Source organism: Carassius auratus, unplaced genomic scaffold (genome assembly GCF_003368295.1).
Source record: "Carassius auratus strain Wakin unplaced genomic scaffold, ASM336829v1 scaf_tig00013166, whole genome shotgun sequence".
In the NCBI taxonomy this organism is placed as follows: Eukaryota; Metazoa; Chordata; class Actinopteri; order Cypriniformes; family Cyprinidae; genus Carassius; species Carassius auratus.
The window spans coordinates 21,078-44,194 of NW_020524370.1; the positions used below are offsets into that span (position 1 = coordinate 21,078).

The 23,117-nt window shown below is 35.9% G+C and overlaps 1 protein-coding gene and 1 pseudogene across 2 annotated transcripts; both read right to left on the reverse strand.

Moving 5' to 3' along the window:
• Positions 1-143: 143 nt before the first annotated feature.
• On the reverse strand, positions 144-9,881 carry LOC113073881 (voltage-dependent calcium channel gamma-4 subunit-like). 2 transcript variants are annotated; one of them, XM_026246626.1, is made up of 6 exons: positions 9,440-9,881; positions 6,784-7,062; positions 4,793-5,020; positions 2,737-2,820; positions 2,453-2,593; positions 144-1,826 (listed from the first exon to the last, which is right to left on the reverse strand). In XM_026246626.1, the coding sequence occupies exons 2-6, from the start codon at positions 6,812-6,814 to the stop codon at positions 1,039-1,041; spliced, it is 1,272 nt and encodes a 423-aa protein (XP_026102411.1). In that variant the 5' UTR covers positions 6,815-7,062; positions 9,440-9,881; the 3' UTR covers positions 144-1,038. The 2 variants fall into 2 exon arrangements, with proteins under 2 accessions (XP_026102411.1, XP_026102412.1); XM_026246627.1 differs by lacking the exon at positions 9,440-9,881 and adding an exon at positions 7,196-7,583.
• Positions 9,882-13,017: 3,136 nt separating this feature from the next.
• On the reverse strand, positions 13,018-21,672 carry LOC113073883 (voltage-dependent calcium channel gamma-7 subunit-like; annotated as a pseudogene).
• Positions 21,673-23,117: the final 1,445 nt, after the last annotated feature.

The window sequence follows — 23,117 nt, forward strand, 5'->3', positions numbered from 1 at the left end:
ACTGCTAACAGTATGCACATAGATCTGTTTTACACATTCATAGAATATATCATATTTTATTTTACCAAAAAAGTATTTTTCCCACACACACGCACACCAAATTATATATATATATTTATATTCATAATATACTATATATTTAATAGATTTTTTTGTATTTTCTGGTGAGGTTTTTTAGGTATATGTATTGCTCCCCTGGAATAAATGTCTTCCACTTCTGTATTCTCTTTCTTTTTCTCTTTTTTTTTGACTTCCAGTCTCAAAAGCAGTTTCTTTACAATTATTATCCCATCATAACAATATTAAGACTGTTAATATGATAAATAAATCAAATATATTTATATGAAGACTTAACTACTTGTACACTTACGGTTACAATGAAAAATTCCACAGCTCTAGATATTAACAATCTTTGTAAAAACTAAAAAAAGTCATAATAATAATAGTAGTAATAGTCGTTACTCTCCTGCAAAATTAACACATGCTTGACACTGAATGATGTGAAATAAAGTGTCAACATGTGTAAGAAAAAAATCACAGTTTGAGTTCATCAATCGAAAGGAAATAAATTAAAACGATGATGACTAATTGTGCAAAAACAAAATACCTTGATAAAAATGTATAATGTATAAATTAATCCAGCGATGGCAGTTAGCATAATAAAAAAATAAACAAACAACAACTCTATTTGAATGCTAAATAAGTTACAGGCATAACCCGATGATAAAGCACTGGAATTGAAAGAGCTTGAAGAACCGAAAGATCACCATCACACACATCGAGTATTTCAACATGAATCAATAAGAAGTGCGGATGGAATTCTGTTACTCAAGTTACCATGTTCAAAAATAAGAAAAAAAGGATGTATTGCCTTCTTATCCACGTCTTTGTTGTCTTGCAAGTGGACCTTGTTTTGTATCTCAGCCCTTTCTTGCTTTTTTTCCAATCTCCGGTCCCTCCCCCCTTCCCGGTTTACTTTCAATTCATGTAATCGCTTGTTTTCCCCATCACTCTCTTCCGTCCCCCTCCAGCCTTTCGTTACACAGGTGTTGTTCTCCTGTTGAGAGTGTTAGTGTTTGAACTGTCTCCTTTACCAAGTCGATCCAAGGTACCCAGTCCTCGATCCCGCTCCATGGTGGCGGAGGAGCCGGTAGACAGTGGCTGCTGCTGGGGGCCGGAGGAAGACGAGGTACTGAGGGTGGCATTGGTCGATGCAGCCAGGTTGGACTTGGACTGAGAAGGCAGTGTTCCTGTCATGTGCGCTCCTCCTCCGCCCTCCTTTGTGGTAAAGTAATTGTGCAGCTGGTAGAGCGTTGCACGGTCGACTGTACCGTACATGGGCGGCTTACCTTCCCTGCCTAGCGTGTACATGGATATATCCCCCATCCCTCCTCCGGAGTGCGTATGCGGATTGGGTAGCGTTGCTACTGAAAAGGGTGGCGGGCCGGCAGCCAGGGGCGGGCCGAAGTTCTTGGGAGCAATGGTGGAGGTGGGGGACTGCTCGCGGGAGCGGGTCGGCTCCGCTGTGGAGTGTGAGCTGGAGCGGGAGGAGCGCCGGCGGAAGCGATATCCCGGCAGGCGTAACACAGCCGAGGTTGTGCTGCGGAAGAGGTCAGTACGCGAACGGCAGCGCAGTTCTTTGTTGCGCTCGATGTAAATGTTGACGGCCAGCACACCTACCACTTCTGCCAGGATGAACGACAGGCCGCCAAAGTAGAAGGACCATCCGTAGGAGTAGTGCCACTTCTTGTCCTCATCCTTTTTGGGAGAGATGTCACTGAGCGCCGCTGAGATGTATACGATGACACCTATGATGTTGCTCAGGCCTGGATCAATTCAAAACAAAATGTTTGTTTGTTTGTTCAGATCAATAGTTTTGTTTTTAATAAAAAAGCAAGGATGCAAACGCTCTGGGGTGAATTCACTAAGAATGAATCGCACCCTCTGATGCCATAGTTCTAAATTCTGTTTAATAAATCTACCTCTAACCATACCAGCCAAATATTAATTACACCAGACTAACAGCACTGACTGAATAATGCGCTATAATAAACCTAGTTTGCTTAGAAATTATGTGTGATTTTTTCAAAAAGATTAATTTTAATTTTATATTAAAATGTTGTAATTTTGTAATGCTTTTGTCATTTGTATTTTTTTTGGGGGGATTTAGATTTATTTAACTTTAATTTATTTTTATTTCATTTAGTTTTAGTAGTTTTAGCACTTTTTTATTTCATCCATGGCAACATTTTCATCATCAATGTTTTTCATCTGTCATTTTATTCTTTTTTTTATTTCATCTTCATGAATGAAAAATAAAAATAAATTAAAGCTTTAGTACTAAAATAAAGGAACACAAAAGCGTAAAAAAAAAAAAAAGGTTTAGTGAATTCACCCCAATACAAACGACTGTAAATTAGGATCCAACATGTGTCATAATGAGAAATGTTACCTGCCACTACAAACAAAATGCCTGCTCCCAAAATAATGTGTCTTTTGGTTTTGTAGAACCGACTAGAAGCCACACACACTCCACCTAGCAGCAATAATATGGCACTGAGGATAGGAAATATACTGGAGGCCCTGACTACACCTGAGAAGAAAAAATAAAGAGACAAAAATGTAAAAAAACAAACAAGTATGTTCAAATGCATTGGTTTTCTTGTACCCCAATATTTATAATGCACAAATAAGTTTTAATTATAAAACATGCACAAATCAACACTCCTGACTCACGTAAAAGGTACTCTGCAGCATCCTGGTCATAATCAGCCTCATCTGGGAAATGATTAATCTGGGAACACACTCCTCTCTTTAATCCTAAAGAGAATCATAGAGAGAATCATTCAAAAGTGTCACCATATTTTCTGGTTTCTGAAAAAATAAACTTGGCATCGGTGATGTAACACTTGTTGTTTGAAATTTCCCAATCCTCTCTCACTTAATCATTTCCTACCTTATTTGCAATGTCCCTGTAAATAAAACTGACAAAAGGCTAAAAGAAAAGAAAAAAAAAAAGGTTTGAATGGAGTTCAGTCAAACAGTCGCTGAGGTGTTTTGTTGGAAATGGATTCAGAGTAGATGTCAATGGCTGTGAGTCACCCCAGGTCAAAGTTCGTCATGCAGTCCTCTCCCGTGTGATATAAACCATTCACTTTATACAACATGTTGGTTCACTGCATATGCCCAGAGTCTCCCCGTGCTTGCTATTTTGATTTCATACCACAGGATGGCAAATAAGCCTTTTATTTTTTGTGTGCCAAGAATCTTGAGGAATTCTTTATGAAACCATTTTTTGTAGAAATGTTCTATTATCTAAGGATGATTAAGAAGGCATTAACATTAATATGAATCTGTTTTCACTTTGAACACAAAATCCGCACTGCCATGATCATCAATTAGTGTAAAAAAAACAAAAACAGCCAGAGAAGTGAAATAATAAAAAAAAACAATTATTACTGAAAAAAAAATGTATGCATGTGAATAGTGCGACCAATGTAGTTTGATTCGTGAACAAATGACTCTTTTGAACCAGTTCTTTTAATCAATTGTTCAAAAAGAATCACAAACTCATGCATAACTGGTTCTGGTACTGAATCAATGTATCTCACTTATTTATAATATATATTACCTGTTATATGACAATGTGTAGAGAGTTTTGCAACAGAGTTATTTTTTGCAAAACTTATGAATATTTTAAATTTATTATATAGAGGACAGATAAATTTTATAAAGAACATTTCCCTTAAGAAAACAGATCAGTTTGCGCTATATAAAGCAGAGAACCAAAGTGAGCAATATAATAAGTCAAAATGACTTTGTTTTTGTCTGGTTTGATTATGCTGCAACAAAAGCAGCATGGCACCTTTGACCTGCAATGACTCACCACATAATCATAGCCATTGACATGCACTCTTCTAGGTTTTATAATGCAAATGGAAACAATACAGCCCATTTCTGTTTCAAACCTGTCTCTTGAGACATGGCTAGAGCAAAGGAGGTACTATACTGTTAAAACAACTAGCTTAACATGGACACCCCCCATTGCAGAGCCCAGTGGTTAAAATGGTTAAAAGGATCTGGAGGCAGCACTTCCCACAATGCTTTTGATAGCTTTAAAGTAACCCTAAAGCTAGACAGTTTGTGTCAGAGTTCTGACTCACTGGCCTGGTTTTGTTTTTCTCTGTAACAACAATCTTCCTAAACCCAAAAAATTATGTTGACATAATGTTGTACTCATTTCATAAAAGCAATAAGGCATTTGAGGCCATGTTGTTTTGTGAATATAGTCACCTTACTGCTTAATCCTAAAATGCTTCGATTCTGAGTTCTTTGCAATTTAGATGTTCAGAAAAGGACAATTTAAATTGAAATGTCATAAAGGACTGAAATTAATACTTTTATTCGGCAAGGATCCAATAAATTGATGAAAAGAGACATTTACAATGTTACAAAAGATGTCTATTTCAAATAAATCCTATTCTTTCTATTCATTAAATAACCCTGGAGAAAATATCAAGCAGCACAACTGTTTTCAACATTAATAATAATAATAATAAATGTTTCTTAAGCATCATATCAGCATAGTATAATGATTTCTGAAGAATCGTGCGACACGGACTGTATAACACATAACACAATCTCAAATCCAGCTATTTTCCCCTCTGCAATATAACTTCCATGAATCACTTGCACAACCTGCTCAGGTGCGGACCTTCTTTATGGACCATTTCCCCTTCCATACACGTCCCATTCCTTCGCCCCCCACACACAAACACAGCCATTCACTTACCTTCCAGGCAGCAGATCCTCCAGAGGCCGGAGTGAGTGAGTGCTCCAGGATCCTTCTTGTCCTTGTTGTGGGGGTCATCCTGAGAGGAGTTGGCAGTGCTGTTGCAGATGAAGGCCCGAGCGTACAGCCAGTAGTCCGTGCCAATGGCCACGGTCATCAAGGCGAAGGCTGCGAATGCTCCCACAGTGGTGAGTAGCACCTGAATTCCCCGTTCGCACCACACCATGGCTGAAGTCATGAACAGAAACACGGCTCTGGTTAAACGAGGAGCTAAACGAGTGTGAACAGAAAGCTGAGTGAAGTGGACAGTGCTGAAAAGATGGGTGTAAATAAAAAAAACATGATGAAGGATTGTAATCGGAGTCCAAGGTTACAGGGAGAAGTAGATGAGATGAATGTGTGATCCTGCAGAACATATCATCAAGTGTTGGGAGATCAGTTCACGTTGCATTTTGAACCAAGATGCACAAATGACATCAGTGTGTCCAGATATAGGTTACTGTAATGGTGAGCAAATGCCAATGCAACATTGGTGAAAACTGCATAAAAAAATACTGGAATAAAGCGCAGAGGTCAAAAGGGTTTACGGCTTTTAGATCATAACCAAACGGCTTAAAGTCCTATTGGGCATGTAGTTGCCAGACACTTATTGTGAACAGTCATGTTGAAACTGACCATTTATCTGCATGGATAGATTACTTTTATAAGAAGTAATTCAAGCATGTTGACGAAAGATATTTAGGGCTATGGTCCAGTGCTTTCTTCTTTCAAAATCTCTGTTCAGTGAATCTCAAATAGTGCTACAAGAACACGTGACAATCATGAGACATGTTTAATACAAATATAAAACAATTATTTTGGTGATACAAATTAAATTCTACCATATTCTGATTCTTCTTTTTTTTTGTGAGCAAATTCAAAAAGAACAAAATCTGTGTGTATGTGTGTGTGTGTGTATATGTATTATCTTTTGTTGATCCTGGATCAACATTATTGTCCAAAATACAGACTTAACCCAATTCCCACCCCTAAACCTCACAATAACCATAATTTATTCCTTAAATCAGTGTGAAATGATAGCTGATGAACAAGAGTGCAGAAGCACCTAACCCTGACTGTAAACCTAAACCTGACATTTCCTGAAAAGTTATAGCTCAGTTCTGATTGGTTGATATGGATGTTGATCCAGGAACATATTGTACTTGGTGAAATCATGTTCACCATATATACAGCCAGCCAGTCATATTCACAAAATAAACCCCAACTTTTTGCAATAATGTCCAGCTGAGTGTACATTAATTATGAAATATATTATTTTATAAATATTATAAAATAAATAGTATATTATTCAATAAAAATATATTTAGATATGAAATAATGATTTGAGAGATTATAAAAAAAGAATAATAGATTAGCTTTATAACAGGGAAATATCATTTTAATTATTCTGGATGTAATGATACATATTCATATAATATTACACATATTAAAAAATATTAAAATGTGTTAGTTTTATTAGAATTATTTATTTATAATATGAATTTCTATATTATAATTATTCTGCAATTCAAGGTATTTTTTCTATGGACTAGTTAGCTCAAATGTCTTTATGATCTGAGGGACATGAAAATAGCACCGGCATGTTTCCATGGACAACAGTCAAATACATGGTTTAGCGGCCAAAGAACATTTTACAGCTCAGTTCCACAATCAAGTATTCCAAACAGAGATCGGAGAAATAAAGAACACAATGAACTCATGGGAAACTAAGCAGAACGCATAAACTAAGACTGGCAATGAACACTTTTGGAACATGTGAAGATGTCTGCAAAAAAGTTCCCTGATGAGACAACAGTAAGCTGAAAATGATGCCGTCACCCAGCAGAACACGTTCAGACTCTCGCTCAAGAGCATTTCACTAAACATGGCAACAAGCATAAGACACAGTGGTCTCTGCACACAACCGGCAGCCATTAATGAGATCCCATTACCTGGAGGAATGTGTCTTCCCTTCCCATCCATCCCTGCAGCTCTCCGGTCCTTGTCACTGAAGATTGTACCGACCAAAGTGTCCAAGCAGCATCCATCGACTGTTATCCGTCGCTCTTTCTTTCTCTCCTCTTTCACGTTCCCCTCCACTCTCTCTCTCTTTCTTTCTTTCTTTTTCTCTCCCCCTGTCTCCTGCCGGTGGGTGGGTGTAGATTTTCTAGGTTTCGCTGCTTTTCTCCTCTTAGAGAGATTTCATGGCAGGAATCCTACTGCTGCTCCTCCTGAGGAGAAACAAACAATGAGAACAGAGCTCAAAGAGACACAACATGTTTAAGGTGCAAGCTGTGGGGAAAAAAAAAAACAGCTTGTGATTGCATTCTAGTCATTAAAAGATCATTATCAGGACAGCAGTACATGCATTTCATCCAGGCGAGCGGTGAATCTAGATAGTTCTGTCGCCCATACATCCGCGGGAAGAGCAAGGGATATATAAAGAAAAAGAGAATAGAGAGAAAGCAAGACAGAGCGTGCGCCATTCCATCACCATGGCAACAGCGCATTCTAAAGTCGAGAACAGAACAGGATGGTGTGTGTGATGTTGGTGACTGAGGCGATGCTAGTGTGTGTGTGGCGGGGCTGTATTCATCATAACATGATTTGGCAAACTCTTGATTGTCATGGATGTTCTGAGTTCACCGGCGACTTTTCTGACCGTGTGGTGATGCGGTAATAACATGCACAGTGAGGACAGCAGATCTGTCCCCCATGACAAGCTCAGACTCTAATAGGTGGTTACTTAGAGTTTTATTCTGTCTGTTCAGAGTCTTGTCACTCATGGTCATTCTCAGAAACAGGAAACCAAAGAGTTAACAAACACACAAAAGGGAAGATTAATGAAATAAAATAAAAAACATCCTTACACAATATAGTTCTATACAAATGTCCTCACACATACTTTTATTAATAATTAATAACATATAATAAATGAATGCAACTTTCAGTCTCTTTATTGAAAATTTCTGTTTATTATGCATGTACTGAATTTAAAAAAGAAGATTATATCTGTAACTACCTATATTAACATAATATTTTTAAATAACTTGTAAGTCGCTTTGGATAAAAGCGTCTGCTAAATGACTAAATGTAATGTAAATGTAAATAATATTTTAATTTATACTATAATTAAAGTAATATAATATAAATAATTTTGGCAGACAAAAATCTGAGCTCTGCAAAGATCCTAATGAAATTTCTCATACATTTAATATTAATTACCATTTAATATACCTTGGTGACAGGAAGATTTAATAAAATTTATATATAAAAATTAGATTTGTATTATTATTTAATATTAAAGATTTTATATTAAATAATAAGATTTAATATATAATTCTAACTAAGAAAAATACAATATAATTACTTTTTTTTAATTTATTTATACTATAATCTCATTATAGTTCATCCAGTTTTTGCTCACAACACTTTTGGACCCTGCAAAGATCCTATAAAAAATATTATTATGGGATATAATATATAATTATTATATATATATATATATATATATATATATATATATATATATATATATATATATATATATATATATATATATATATATATATATTAGGCTATACAATGCTGCAATAATATAAAAACACTTTGGGGACCTAAACAGCAGGCCATCCTCTGTCCACATTTTAGCCAAGTTTGTGGAGAAAAGGCTAGCTAGTACACATAAGCATGAACTTCTGTAGGGCACTAATGGCCTCCCAGCATGGAAACATCAAACAACAGAGGATTCAAGCGCATTGCAGGAATGGTTCAACCTTGCCTATCTCATACAACAAGAGAAATAAACCTCTTTAAACCAGTTATTTAAACTGCACATGCAGCCAATACCCCTTGCTTCCATTATTGCTGTTGTCACATATAAAAATATTTAGAGCCAAAACGTAACCGCATTTTTAATACAACACATTGGCATTAGGTCAAGCACCAGGAGACATTTGCATCTTTGGTGTAAATGAATGAATGAATGAATGAATGGAAAAGCATCCAGTCATTTTGAAGTGAACTTACATTTACACAAACATTTACATTTACATTTATTATGATATAATATACGTGCATAAATGCAATCTATCAACTAAATGGTCAAGTATAACGTGTCAATTAACATCACATCTCTTGGTTGTATAAGTCAGTGCCACCTGACTAGTGCAACACGTAGCGATATTGCAATCAACGGACACTCAATCGATCAATGATTTGTTGTTTTGGGCTTAAAGGGATATGATACAACATAAACAAATGACTGATTCAGCTCAGCCTTCAAAATGACTGGTAGATGTTTCTCCTGAGAGCGTTCAGTCCGCGCGCGTCTCCATTGAGCTCGCGCATCCATCGAGACGCGAGTGAAACGATTGAGCGATTTCACAATATTCACTAACAACTGTCTACTGAAACAGCATAAAACACGCTCTTTAAACATAAAAAGCACAAAGACGGAGTCGAATGAACCGCTTAAAATCGACTGAAGCTTTCACGAGTCAAGTAAAGCGACCACAGAGCGGCAGTTAAATTTCACATCTAAAGCAATCTGTTTTAAATCTGCCAAATTTTATAAAAATGTTACCGCTTGATGTCTTTTCGCCTTACCTTTGCAGTTTCGACACGTATTCCTGTTGCTTGTTGGTAGTAATTCTTGAGGCGGCTCTGGAGAGGCGGTGAGTGAGTGAGGGGGCGTTAAGAGACGGTTGTGTTCATTTGAATAAACGACGGTGAAGCAGGAGTTAGCAGGACTTGCTTACTATTACTCAAGAGACAAATCCCAGTTCTCTAGGAACAGTTCTGCAGGATGACAAGACCCGAACTAATCGAACAAAAGATGTGAAGAATGGACTGACTGTAGGCAGACTGACCATCTCAGAATTAGTTTTAAAATGGCACATAACATTTTCTTTGTAATTGTTTTTTTTTTAATTCTTTCATTTACTGACACACATTTTAAGCCATTTAAAACCAGAAAGGGAAAGGGAGTTTAATATGACTAATGAGGGCAATGACTATTTGACTGTCTATATGACATGCTTTGGTCAGAATGTACCTTATTTATGGTGGCCCAAGTCATATTTATTTACGTTTTCCCTCTCTCTCTCTCTCTCTCTCTCTCTCTCTCTCTCTCTCTCTCTCTCTCTCACACACACACACACACACACACACACATACACACACACACACACACACACACAAAGCCTATATGTAGAGAAATTCAACTGATACCAGAGCAATTAGAGCAACATTTGAAGTTAGCCTACTTAAAATATTTGTAAAGAAAAGCATTCACAATATCAATTTACACACATATTGAGGAAATAACACCATCTGATATCAATAAGGCAGGTGGGTGGTGAGCTTTGGATCCCTAAAAAAGGTCATATGAACCCCCCCACCCCCCCCCCCCATAAGAAATTACTCGGGATATATATTTTTTTTTTTTACAGGAGATTAATAATGGCAACAATTTATGATTCCAAATAGTCAAATATTGGCCAATTAATCAGACTTGACCAACCAAACTCGCAAGATTGTTAATGGATCAAGGTGGAAATATACAGTATATATTTCGATTAGTGGCATTTTAAACCACTGTAAAATTGTAAGGACACCAGCAGGTTGATGTGACTATTTAATCTAGTACGCCGTGGGATGTAATTATTTTTATGCCTTGGCAAATGCTGAAGATATGCTTCGTGTATTCATTCGCTCATGTTCTTCCATGTTTTTCCGCTGAGAGAGAAAAAGGGAGAGAGAGACTTCAGCCACTGTTCGCCCACACATCTTCAGGTAGAGAAGAAATGCTGATTGTCGGCACTCAGTTGTGTAGTGCTTCAAACATCCCTCACTGAGAGATGCATGTATTCGAGACCGTGGATCACTAGTGTATTTTTGCCGTTAAAGTAATTCCGCAGATTCAGCTGATGCTGGTGCAGCAATAATACAGTCATAGTTTCACAAACATGGTGCATTGAGCACTCTGTGTAAATTATGTCTCAAGATTATTTAACAAGTTCTTTCAAGGCCATTATATCAAAGTTAGATCAGAACAAAGGAATCAATGGAGTTTCATGCATGAATTCAATACTGGATCTAAAGCACTTGAGTGAACTCACACTCCTCCACTGAGTCACCCAGTCACTCATTTGCCCCGCAATTCCTGCCCCAAAGACATACTTATATTGTCATCTGATTATATGCATATATTAACTGTGGTTTCATCCCAAAGCTTAAAAGAGATACTTTCATTACCCACAGGCAAAATTTCATTAATAAAACCAGCTGGCATTGCTCTCTTTCTGGGGTGTTTTTAAACCATTGAGAATATTAAGAAACGTCTCTCTGATGTATACAGCAAAACTGTACTGGACGGCATAAGGAATATATAGTAAGATGAGAATGATTTGAATGTGAACCACATTATGAAAACAATGTTGAAATTTACCATGTGATCAATAAATAAATTAAGCAAATTTTTAAGGGTTTTATGCCAAATGACATTCTTCATTCTCATTACTGTCACATTGTCTTTTTGTAAATTGACAAATAATTTGAAACTGTCACTATCAAAATAATCTTAATGATCTTAAAATAGTCTTAAACAACTTTGTCCCCCCCCCCCCATTTTTATTTATATGTTTTGGGGTAAAATGTGACCTATACTTGTTTTTATACGTACTTCTTTAAAAAAAAAAAAAAAATGTACATAAAAAAACACAAAACACTTTCTTCTCATCAATAATAACATTCTAATTATATTTTTTTATCATATAAAAATTATTTCTGTATTTTTCTTTTGCTTATATCAAATTAATGAACAAGCATACAGTAAATGTATTAGAAATGCACTCGACATAAAAAAGTAATTTTTTGTTTTTTATTTTTTTATTAAGCAAATTCCAGATTACAAAGAAGAAATGCCACATTTTTAATAATAATAATAATAATAATAATAATAATAATAATAAACTGTCATCATCATCATCTTAAGTCAGGCACAATTGCTTTGGCACTATGGAATGAAAGGCATGCAATACTGATAACTGAAAACTAAAGACAGGAAGGATGAGAGAGAGAGAGAAGAGAGAGAAATGAAGGGTAAAAGAGGAAAAGACAAGTCAAATGAGTGAAGCAGCTTTAGCTTAATGGGACATTGAGAGAGACAAATCAAGACAAAGGACGGCCAACCGGGAAAAAGCAAAAAATAAATAAATAAATAAAAATAAAAATGCTTGAGAGGAAAGAAGTATGAAGATGAAAAATTGTCATGCAAAATGGTACATACATATTTATAAGCCAGACCCTCAGCGCAGACCGCAACAACAACAAATGTCACTTGGAACTGTAATAGCAGAAAGCTCATTATAATGCAATTATTAGTAAAAGACACAAAACAAACAGTTATTCACATTTTAGACTTAAAAGCAAACCAAATGTGTTCAAGCAATGCTTGAATAAATACTGGGATTCAAAAATCATTTTCCATAAATCATACCTTCAATTCTAAAAATACAAATTTCACTTGTAATATGGCTATAATATAAATTGTTATGCTATATATTTCTTTACTATCCAGCAGGATCCAGTCCTGTTCTTCATAACTATTCATATTTCATAACTATTTATGATTATAATACTGTATTTATTTACACTTAATAATGAACTCTATCAGTTATAACACGCTGGAAAATATCTCAAGATTTTGTGCATTAAAACATCAGTTTTAAGGGCATAACAGGTCACTATAATATCTATGAGCTAATATTTATTAAAGGATATTTTTTGACAAAGGTCAACATTTATGCATTGGGAAAAGGGACTGATTTATTGGTCTAAACTGTCTTTACTGCATTGCTCAATCGATTCAGCATCCGCAGGCACAAGGTATGGAAGTGCTGACTCATCTGCCTCATTTGAGTCAATAAATCGAATACAGATTCATATATCTTGGTACCATACAAGGTACATCAATGCTTATTTGATGCACTTATACTGTTGACCAGTAGATGGCGAAATATCACAGGATCTCTCAAGGCGGGAAACACCCACACCACATTGTTTTGTGCTTTTGAATCTGTTTTTTTTTTCTGATTTTTTAAAATACATATATTTATGTTAACTGTTAATTTTGTATAATAAAAAATTTAATGAATCATTTTAGTAATAATAGCAATAATAAACGAGAAGTAACGACTGGATTTTTAAGATGATGATTGAACAGTGAATTCATATAGTCAGCCTTCATTCCTGGTCAAGGTAAATAGGTTAAAAATTTTCCAAACGTGCTATACCACCGCTAAATGTTTTTAATACTTTTTTGTTTTTGTTTTTAAATGAGAACACAAGGAATATCGAGGGCCATGGGGCCAAGCCCTCAACATCCCAGTAAACAAATATCAGCCAGCTTTGTAGCACATCTTCCCTGATGTACCGCTCTAAAAACATTACAAATTGATAGCAAAGGACCAATCTTTTCTTTGCCCAAATGATAAAACAAGTAAATATGTTGCACTACGCTAGATGACTACTGCTCTTGATACATTATATACAGAAATTGTTTGTTGAAATAAATCTGCGACCCCATTTAAAGAAATCTGCCACCTTCGGGGCAAATTCGTGTCTTTTTGTTTTAGTCTAAACAAAAAGTGGGATAAATAACCTCATGGAGCTCATGATATATGAGGTATGAAGGGATGAAACCTGTTAGGGTGTGCAACAAGATTTAAACATTTTACATACAAATTTAAATGTGTACAACTATTTTCAGAAAGTCAGTATTTTGTACCTTTTCCTCTTTTCTTTCTCCACCGTACATTCTTTCTATATGTACAAATGCTATTCCCTCACTTATTAATCTTGCTCTGAGAATCTGTTAAACTTCATTCAGGCACAGAATTTTAAGTGAAGTGCTTCCTCGTCTACTTCTTTTCAACTTAGCACCCTTTTGATCCCATAGTCTCTGGAGTTTGATCCTCTTATCTCATGTTATATCCCTATATTTCTGATATTTAAGTATCTTAACTAAGGAACTCTAACACGGGGAGGCGCTCATACGCATATGCGTTTGGTAGCGAGGGGGCGGGACAGCAGATGGGGGCATGGCCATTGGGAGGGACTGAGGGGCGCGGCCACCGGAATGGGATGAGTGGACGGTGTGAGGATAGGAAGTGGATGAGGAGGAGGAAGCAGGTGGGAGGTGGTAGCTGGCCCTGGAGGAGGGGCCCGAGGAAGAGGGTGGATTGGAGGGCCCGCTGCTTTTGGGCGGAGGAGGCAGCGCGGTCTGGTTAAGCTGAATGGAGATGTCACTGGACACCTCGGAGCCGCTGCGTCCACGCTGAGGAGGAGGCCACGAATCAGGGTGCAGGTACTGGCCGCTGTAGTCACTGCATTCAGACAGGCGAGGGCGATACAGCGCAGGGTGGGGCCGATACATCTCTTCCTCGGCATAACGTTTCATGAAGAGATAGACAGACATGACCCCAGCACCCTGGTAAAACAAAACAAGTCAATCACCAACAGTCATTAAAATTTTTTTTTTAGGGGAATAGCACAGATAAAATGTTCCTACAAATCTAACAATACCAAACAGGAACCCTAATGTTCCTACAACCCAACAGGTATCACTGCAAATAGACATTTCCAGGGAAATCGCACCTTTCTCTGTGACAGTCCTATGCAAAAACAATAAAATAATAATAAATAATTTTAAAATCCAAAAAGTGTCAGGGGTTGATCTCGAAAACCAGCCAATTAGAAATACTCTTTGCCCAAGGGGTAAAGTTAGGCTGGTTAGCATGACCCAGTTAGCTGTAACTAAACCATCTGGGGGCAAAAAGCATACATTGAGAGACATTCAAAAGTAATGTATTCAGGTAGTTTGTGTGAATAAACTATCATATTATAATGTTATGAAAAATCTAGATTTAAAATATATGCAGTTCTTTTGGACTTTCTGTTAATAAAAGAATCCTTAAAAAATGTATCACAATGTACAGTATCAAGCCAAACATTTGCAGACTGCACTCTAAAAAGAGTTGAAGCAGATTGTGATCATGTGATACAATTTCAAAGAGAATTTCTGTCCTTTATTATGTTGTAGTCATTTTGTAAAAACAACAAGGCATTTAAGGCCAAGCTTTTTTGTGAATATAATCAACTTACTGCTTAATTCTGTAATGATTTGATTCAGAGTTCTTTCAAGTGCAATTTAAATGTCATAAAAGGACTGAAAAATAAATAATGGTAAAATCATTTAGGATCAGTACAATTAATTTAGGTGTTAATACTTTAATTCAGAAAGGATGCATTCAATTAATCAAACATGACACTAAACACTATTACAATGCTACAAATGATTTCTGTCTAATAATAAGAATCTAAGTTGAGGTTGCTGCAGACATAAGATGCTGGCATTTATAAATTGCTGCACTGAACTTAGTGAATTAGCATATATGCAGCATAATGGAAATGTGTTGCCTTCACCCCAGCAAAAGCTAGGCTAAAATGAATGCATACTGATGAGGGCAGACCTATTGGTGTAGCAGCTAACAGCAGTGAAGCACAGCTGCATATTAATGAACTGAGCTCTGTGATAAGAGTACACATGCAGTCAGCTCAAGTGTTAACAGTCAATTGTCTCTGTGACTGACCTCTTTGAGCAGGAAGGAGCTGGCAGCAAAGGCAAACGACCAGCCGTAATGGTAGTGAAAGAACTGCTCCGGCTCCCGAGGCCTGTTCATCACTTCATCATTTATACTGGAGATATACAGCACCAGACCGACCACTAAACTCAATCCTGAGAGAGAATGAAAAGAGGAAAGGACAGTCAATCACAGCAGAAAAGGGGGCAATCAAGATCAGTATATAAATAATAAAAGAGTTCATTGGAAACAACCTGTAAAACCGTCGGTTTTCAAAATGCTTGTAAATTTCTTGTTATTCTATATTGTTATTTTTGTACACTTGTTTTATGTTAATTAGCACAGGTTTTGTATTTCTTTTTAGAACTGGCTGATCATAGACCACGCTGATCTGAGTTTATGCACCTCAGTTTATGAGTGAATATTACAAAAATTATCCACAATTGATTCATTTATTTTTTTTACCTTAAAAACTGAGGTGCATAAGCTCAGATAAATAATGCTGAAAAGAAATACAAAACCTGTGCTAATTGAAATAATTTGACAAAAAACTGAATCCAATATTTAGCAATAATCTAGAATAATATACAATACATTTTAAAAAGGCCAGCCATTTTTTACTGGGAACACCAAATTAGATAAAGGATTTTTAACTGGTCTTAGCTCAATATGGTCTCCCATCCTGACCAAGCTTCTGTTTAAGCTGGACTCCTAGCCTGGCCAACTGAAAAGTCCTCTAAAACCCTTTAAAACCAGCCAGAAGACCAGCCTGATGTAATGTCTTTAAGCTTGTTTATGATGGTTTGCTTCTTCTTTTTTGTTCTTTTTTGTTTAAGTTGTGCTTAGCTGGACTTGTAGCCTGATCAGCTGAACATTGCCATAATCCCCTGTAAAGCCAGATTTATGCTGGTTTGGGGAGTTGTTTTTATTTATTTATGTATAAGGTGTTATAAAGGTGTTATAAGGCATTATAAAGGTGTACCAACATAAGGCATTATAAAGGTGCTGTTGGTGCATTATTTTGTGGATTCCAGGGTGTTTTGGGTGATAACTGTGTTGTTGCTATAGCATTCTGTGTTGCTGGTTACAGGTTTACTGAGAGAAAAGTCTTTTGAAAATAACTTTGGTACCAGCAATGTGTCAAGGCTGGGTGGTTGTATTAAAGAGCACACAATGACAAAAATACAAATAAATAGTCTACAATGATAAATCCACACAGGTAGCATGTAGGAGATCACTAGGAACAAACAACCTCACTATCATAAACAAGATCGGACAAGCAACAAGGGAAACTCAGGACTTAAATACACAAGGTATGTAATCAAAGAGAACTGAAACAGGTGTGGGACCAATTAAAAACTAAGGAGACTAACTAGGGCAAAACAAGATAGAACCCAGCTTCTGTTACTGTGACATAATCCTGACACGATTACAATTTTTACTCAGCAAACGTGATAGTGCTTGAATAGAAGTTGCCGTGCCATGCAGTTGTGTATGGTTGCCAAGGGATTGTCATGTGGTTTCTTAATGTGCTTCCACTTTTCCTCAACAAGCGGCATAATTTGAGATATCACCTTCACATTAGTAAAGGGAAAAAAACTATTACAATATATACTCACTAAAAACCTTTAATGAAAATGACAAATAAAAGCAACAAATATACCTTGTATATATTTAGATAAAACCGCACTTGATGTGTTTTCCTATCACACCACCGAAAAGGCAACAGTTATTTCTTATGAAAGCTCTGTGTGGAGAGGGAATGATAAAGCAGCACACCAACATGAAACCTGTCACATACCAGGAGGCATTAACATTTATAGCGTGCTCAAATGCTGCTGTGTTATGATGAAGAAAGCTCTGCTGCGGTAATTATGGAGTGCAGGAGGGGGAAAAAACAGAGATGGCGACAGCGGTAAGGAAAAGCCTCTAGCGTAATCAAACACATTATTGCAGTCTGTCACTGCCAGCTGTCTATGCTGCCGAATACAAACAAGGAATGTGCTTAAATATTTCCTTTTTGCATTAGAAATGCAAGACACTGGATATTAAACTGCTGCGTCACATTAGGGTATATATTCTGAAACAACCAAGCACAAATAGAATACAAAAAGACTGGACCTGCTTCTATACCACTACTGTATACTATAGTTTAGAACATCACAGACTCTGCATTTTTAGTTTTTTGCAGTGTTGTGCATCTCTGTGTTCAGCACTTTGAAACAGCGCTGTTGTTGTGTCTTGTGCTTTATTAATAATTCTCTAGTACAAAATGCTGAGCTAAATGTAACATTAGCACCTGATGCAGCATTACACAGAACAGCGCTGGACGGCTGGCGGTGCTGCCACAGGAATCTGCAGTCGTACTACTGAATCCATTATTATTAAGCTGCAGTGGTGCGTACATTAAAGCCACATCGAGACATGTTGAACCGGCTCTGTGCAAATGCTTGAGAGGCTTTGCCGATTCTCGACTGTCTCACTGCTGCTGACTCCTTGATTTTGCCTCTTTGTTAATTTCCTGACATCTAATGAAGAAATTGAAGCAAATTAGATTTTAACAGCCACTCAACAATTTATTGTATTCTAATTAGCAAATGTTGATTGTTTTGATTGGAGTGTACATGGTGTCACGAAGTGCAAATAAAGTGCTGCAATTAATCAATAAGTTATGCAAGACTATGCTGTACTGTGAATATTATACATTTGCTGAGTTGAAATTCTCATATCATGTGAGAATAAAGAAGCAATGAGTTATATGAGATAAATTAAGTTAGCAAAGACATGTGGCAAATAAGTTGCCTGGGACAATGATCAATTATATAGTTTGATCACAAATGCAGTACTTCCACTCACTATTACGAATCTACACCCCCTCCCCAGAAGTTTGAGAATTACGCATCATGGTACCTTCACAGAGAAGCTCGAAATCACTTTCCAGAACATTCTCGTTCACCATTCCTGGCTGGTGGAATGATCTTCCCACCCCATCCGGAATGCTGAATAACTGACAATTTTCAAGCGCTTTCGAAGCTACAGTACTTGACGTCATCATAAAATAAGAAAAGTTATTTCTCTATATTTATTCCTTCTCTTTCAAGCTTCTACTTATTTGAACAATGTCTAAAACTTGGTATTACAAGCACGTCCTTGGTCTGTTTGCCTCTTTAAATACAATTGCTTTATGTATCCCAAGTCATAAGTCGCTTTGGTTAAAAGCTTCTGCAAAATGACTAAATGGAAATGTAATATATTTCTAAACGTAATTTATTACTGTGATGGCAAAGCTGAATTATAAGCAACCATTAATCCAGTCTTCAGTGTCACATGATTCTTCAGAAACAAATATTTTTATTATTATGAAAGTTAAAAACAGTTTATGCCTACTATTTTTGTGTAAACTGTATTTTTTTCCAGGATTTTTAGATGAACAAAGTTGAGCATTTATTGGAAATATAATTATTTTTTAACTTTATTAATGCCTTTACTGTCACTTTAGACCAATACAATCTAATATATCCTTGCTGAATAAATAGAATAATTCTGTCCAAGTGGTTCTCAACTAGGGCGTTGGGCCACCAGGGGTCCTCAGCTTGATTTCTTACAATTATAAAAAAAAAAGAAAAAAATGCTAGAAACTGCCAAAAAACTGACATCATATTTCTTTTTCCAATTAAGTTGTTAATTAATAAGATAATTCATAGAACATCTGTAATCAAAATGAATCACATTTCATTACTGTTCATTACTGACACTGTAAAAAAAAGATATGATTTTCTTAAAAATAAGAAAATACCTTCTTTATGATTGATTGATTGATTGATTGATTGATTGACTTTATATAAAGTTCAATGGCAGACACACCAGAGGAATTATCTCAGCCTATCTAGGGAGTGAAAATGGTTGAGAACCACTGCTGCATCCTGTACGCAGCTGATCTGAGTTTAAACTTTTTATTATTTGAGAAGAGACCATGGAGTAATATGAAAGACATGTAACAAGCACAGTTATGTAGGAAACAGAGAGCCTGGGACAACAATCAGTTACACAGATGAGTAAAAGTCATACAAAAATAGCATTCCGCAATCAAAATGAAATATTCCAGAGTGCTGTTTCAAATCATGTCCCGTTCCAGCTATCTACTGTAGAACTGTCCAAACACAGGCTTTCTTGAGCCTTCATGGGAAATCTGTTCCTGAGGCTGATTTGTACAGGTGTCAGCAGGAAACTGATACAATCAACTGATATAGTTCTGCCACATAGCTGTCTTCAAGCCACCTGAAATATTCTGAAATTCACAGCTCTCCAACACAGTCTGAATGAACTTGAGAAAATTAAATTATTATTTTGGTATCAATCCAGACCTACATATATCTGTTATGTATTTAGTCTAATGCTTAAAGATTTTTTTCAAAACATTACTGCATACCAGATCTGTTTTAAGACATATTTGGGATGTAAATTAGTCAGATCTTAACACACTTTGACATTCTTGACGATCTGTTTCTATTAGCCGAATGAAAATGACAGATGTTAGGCAGAGCTCTGTCGACTGGATCAGAGAGAGCGCTCTTATTAATTACCGTTTGTGATAAAAAAGGAGTATTTTATTGATATTGTGTACCCCACATTACCATAGTTGGATATCGGGAACACCATTCATTAAATATGCAAACCTCTCAATGGGATTCTCAGCCTGATTTTGAATGAGCGAGTTGTGGAGAATTACCTGGATCACCACTGAAAATGTATATCAACAAACAGTCTCTAATCTAGAGTATGTAAACAGATACACAACTATGGGCTACAGAAGTAGGAACATCATGGGAAACAAGAACTGATTAGCAGATTTTTATACATTACATTTACATATAATATAAGTACATACAACTTACCTGATAAGATGAAGAAGATTCCAGAGATGAAGGCCAGGATGGTGCGCTGGGGACGGATGTGGCCTATGCTGCTTATGACAAGGCCGTGAAGACAAAGAGGAGTGAGACCATAGGGAAGGGGTGGCCGTCCTGACCATTTCTAACAGAGACAGGAAAAAATATTTGAAAAAGAATTAGTCACTCAAAGTCATTGAATCAAGTGTGACATGCTTCATCTGAAACTATTTATAAAAAAAATTATATATTTTTTTGTATTGATAAATAATTGTACGATAATAATTGTAGTCAAAATAACTGTCAAACTAAAAGATTATTTAAAACGCTTAAAAAAAAGCAAATTACAAGCTACACCACCTAAAATATAGCATTATGTTATATATTTATACATTTAAATATTATATAATATAATGTAATATAATATAATAATTTTTAATTATTTAAAATAAATTTTATATATATTATATTGAAAAACTTTAAATTCTACATATAAAAATTGACTATTTAAAAAAACTAAAATGTGATTACAAATGCTTAAATATTAAGGTACATCACCAGTTAGAGCACCTAAAATATGCATGGAGTGGATGGAAAAAAGAATAGATATTTATAAATGTAAATAATAATATAAATGCCATTATCCATGCACATTTTTTTTTGGTTTATCAGAATGAATATTCTCCTCTACAGCACTTGACATAAACTATATTGTATTAATATCTTATACTGACACCATCGTTGACCATCTGTATTCATACACAATAATATTCATTCATTTTTCTTACTAAGTATATTGGCTGTGTTCTCAGTAGTGATCTCTATTTCTGGCTCGGTGAAGTATTCAGATGCCACACATCTCCCCTTCTCCGGCCCTGAGATAGAAAGAGAGACAGCAAAAGAGAAAGACATACAGGGGAACAAAGAGAGACAGAGAAAGAGAGAGACAGGGACACAAAGAGTGTAGAGGCAGAGCAGGACAGAGATTGACAGTGACAGTAGGGGAGACAGGGACAAACAGAGAGAAACACAGCAATGATTTTGGTTTAAACACTGAGAAGAGAGGTGAGAAAACTCACATGCATTAAACATATACACTGCACCACAGAAGCATCATGCATTTTTTTTATATGCATGTAAGTTTTCCCCCCTTGCTGATGCTAAAGACAACCCAAATATAAGGCCCCCTTCCTAAAATCTAATAATTTTTATGTATGTATTTTGTGTGGAAAATGTTGATATCAAGACAATTTAATTAAATAATTGACAAATTATAAGAAATATCTGTTAAAATATTATCTGGAAAATATTTATTTTAATTAAGTAAACAGTATATCTGTACAGAGCCTCTAAAGGAACATGGTGATGGTAAAAACAAAAGAAAGAAAGAAAGAAAGAAAGAAAGTAAATGAAATAAAATGGGAGGGGAGGGGAAAATATATTTCAATGCTTCTGCATTCGCTCGCAAAACGTGCATGTTTTGTATATTTGCAAATACAGAATATAATTCAATGACTGAATATTCTAATTTCTAATACTTTACAAAATTGTGTATTTAACATTGGTACTCACACATTTTTTTTTTACAGCATAAAAGATTTACAAAAATTTTGCATTACTCCAAGAAACTTTGCAATAGCTCGCAAAACTTTTGTGATGGAAATAATATAAGATACAGTTATTTCAGTACATTTCCAAGTTTCTTGGTGGAATGCAAACGTTTTCGAGAGACTGCAAATGGTTTGCAAGTGAATGCTAAATTTCTCAGGGAATGATATTTTTGCATGTTTTAAGAGTGAACGCAAAGTTTCTTGGGGAACGTAAAAGTTTTCTGAGAGAATGCAAAGGTTTTGTAGGAAAACGCAAAGATTTTGCCAGTACTTTTGTAAGTGAATGCAAAGTATCTTGGAGGAAGTTTCTTCTTATTCCTAAACTGGTCAAAAGTTTAAAATAAGCACAATTCAGACTTCTAAACAATCTTTAGTAGGGAAAATATTCATAATTATGTTGCACATATCATTCGTAATATTTAAAACATATTGAAAATCTTAAACTTTGACACTGAAGATTAAACGTCTAAAATAATTTTTTGTCTACTTTTTTTCTCAGAAGTTTTTTTTTTCTATATCCTAGCACCCCCTTCCTTTCCCTTCCTCTCATTTCAAAAACCCTTATTTTAGACAAATATTTTATCATTTAATTATTTTAACTTTACTAAATTTAATTTTCAAAAGATACTTTTAAGATCAAAAATGAATGGCCACTAAATGAGCATGACACTTCTGCATAACAAACATGAAAGCAGGGCACGCTAGACCTCCCTCTCGGCACACACACATATAAAAAAATAGATCCTGTTTCAGCAAACATAAATCATCTAATGGGCGAAGAGTTTTCCTGTAGTGATTTGTCAAACTCCTACATACAGACAATCTAAACACCAGGACTGGTTAAGCTAGAAACAAGGTGACATCATCTTCACACTTTCTTAGTCAGCCATTCGCAGCCAACTGGTGTGGCATCGTTTCAGTCCACCTCAGCACTTCCTGTCATTGTCATGAAAACAAACCAGCATGCAATGCAAAGCAACATAAAAATCCAATTTCCATAAGCAAGTTGAAAATGCATGTTCAATGCATCTTTTATTAGCCTAGGAATTTGATGTGGTTACTGATTTGGCATCTCACAGTGGTTTGCCCACACAGCATCACTAGTTCCTGTTTCAATGTCTGGCACGATTTGGGAGGATGA

What these genes read in the sequence shown, in the direction of transcription:
- LOC113073881 (XM_026246626.1), bottom strand. Translation starts at nt 6,814, where the DNA reads ATGGATGGGAAGGGAAGACACATTCCTCCAG. An exon ending in GGGAAGACACATTCCTCCAG is followed by an intron (nt 5,021 to 6,783) that starts GTAATGGGATCT and finishes TCATGACTTCAG; the next exon opens with CCATGGTGTGGTGCGAACGG. An exon ending in GAGGATCTGCTGCCTGGAAG is followed by an intron (nt 2,821 to 4,792) that starts GTAAGTGAATGG and finishes GATTCTCTTTAG; the next exon opens with GATTAAAGAGAGGAGTGTGT.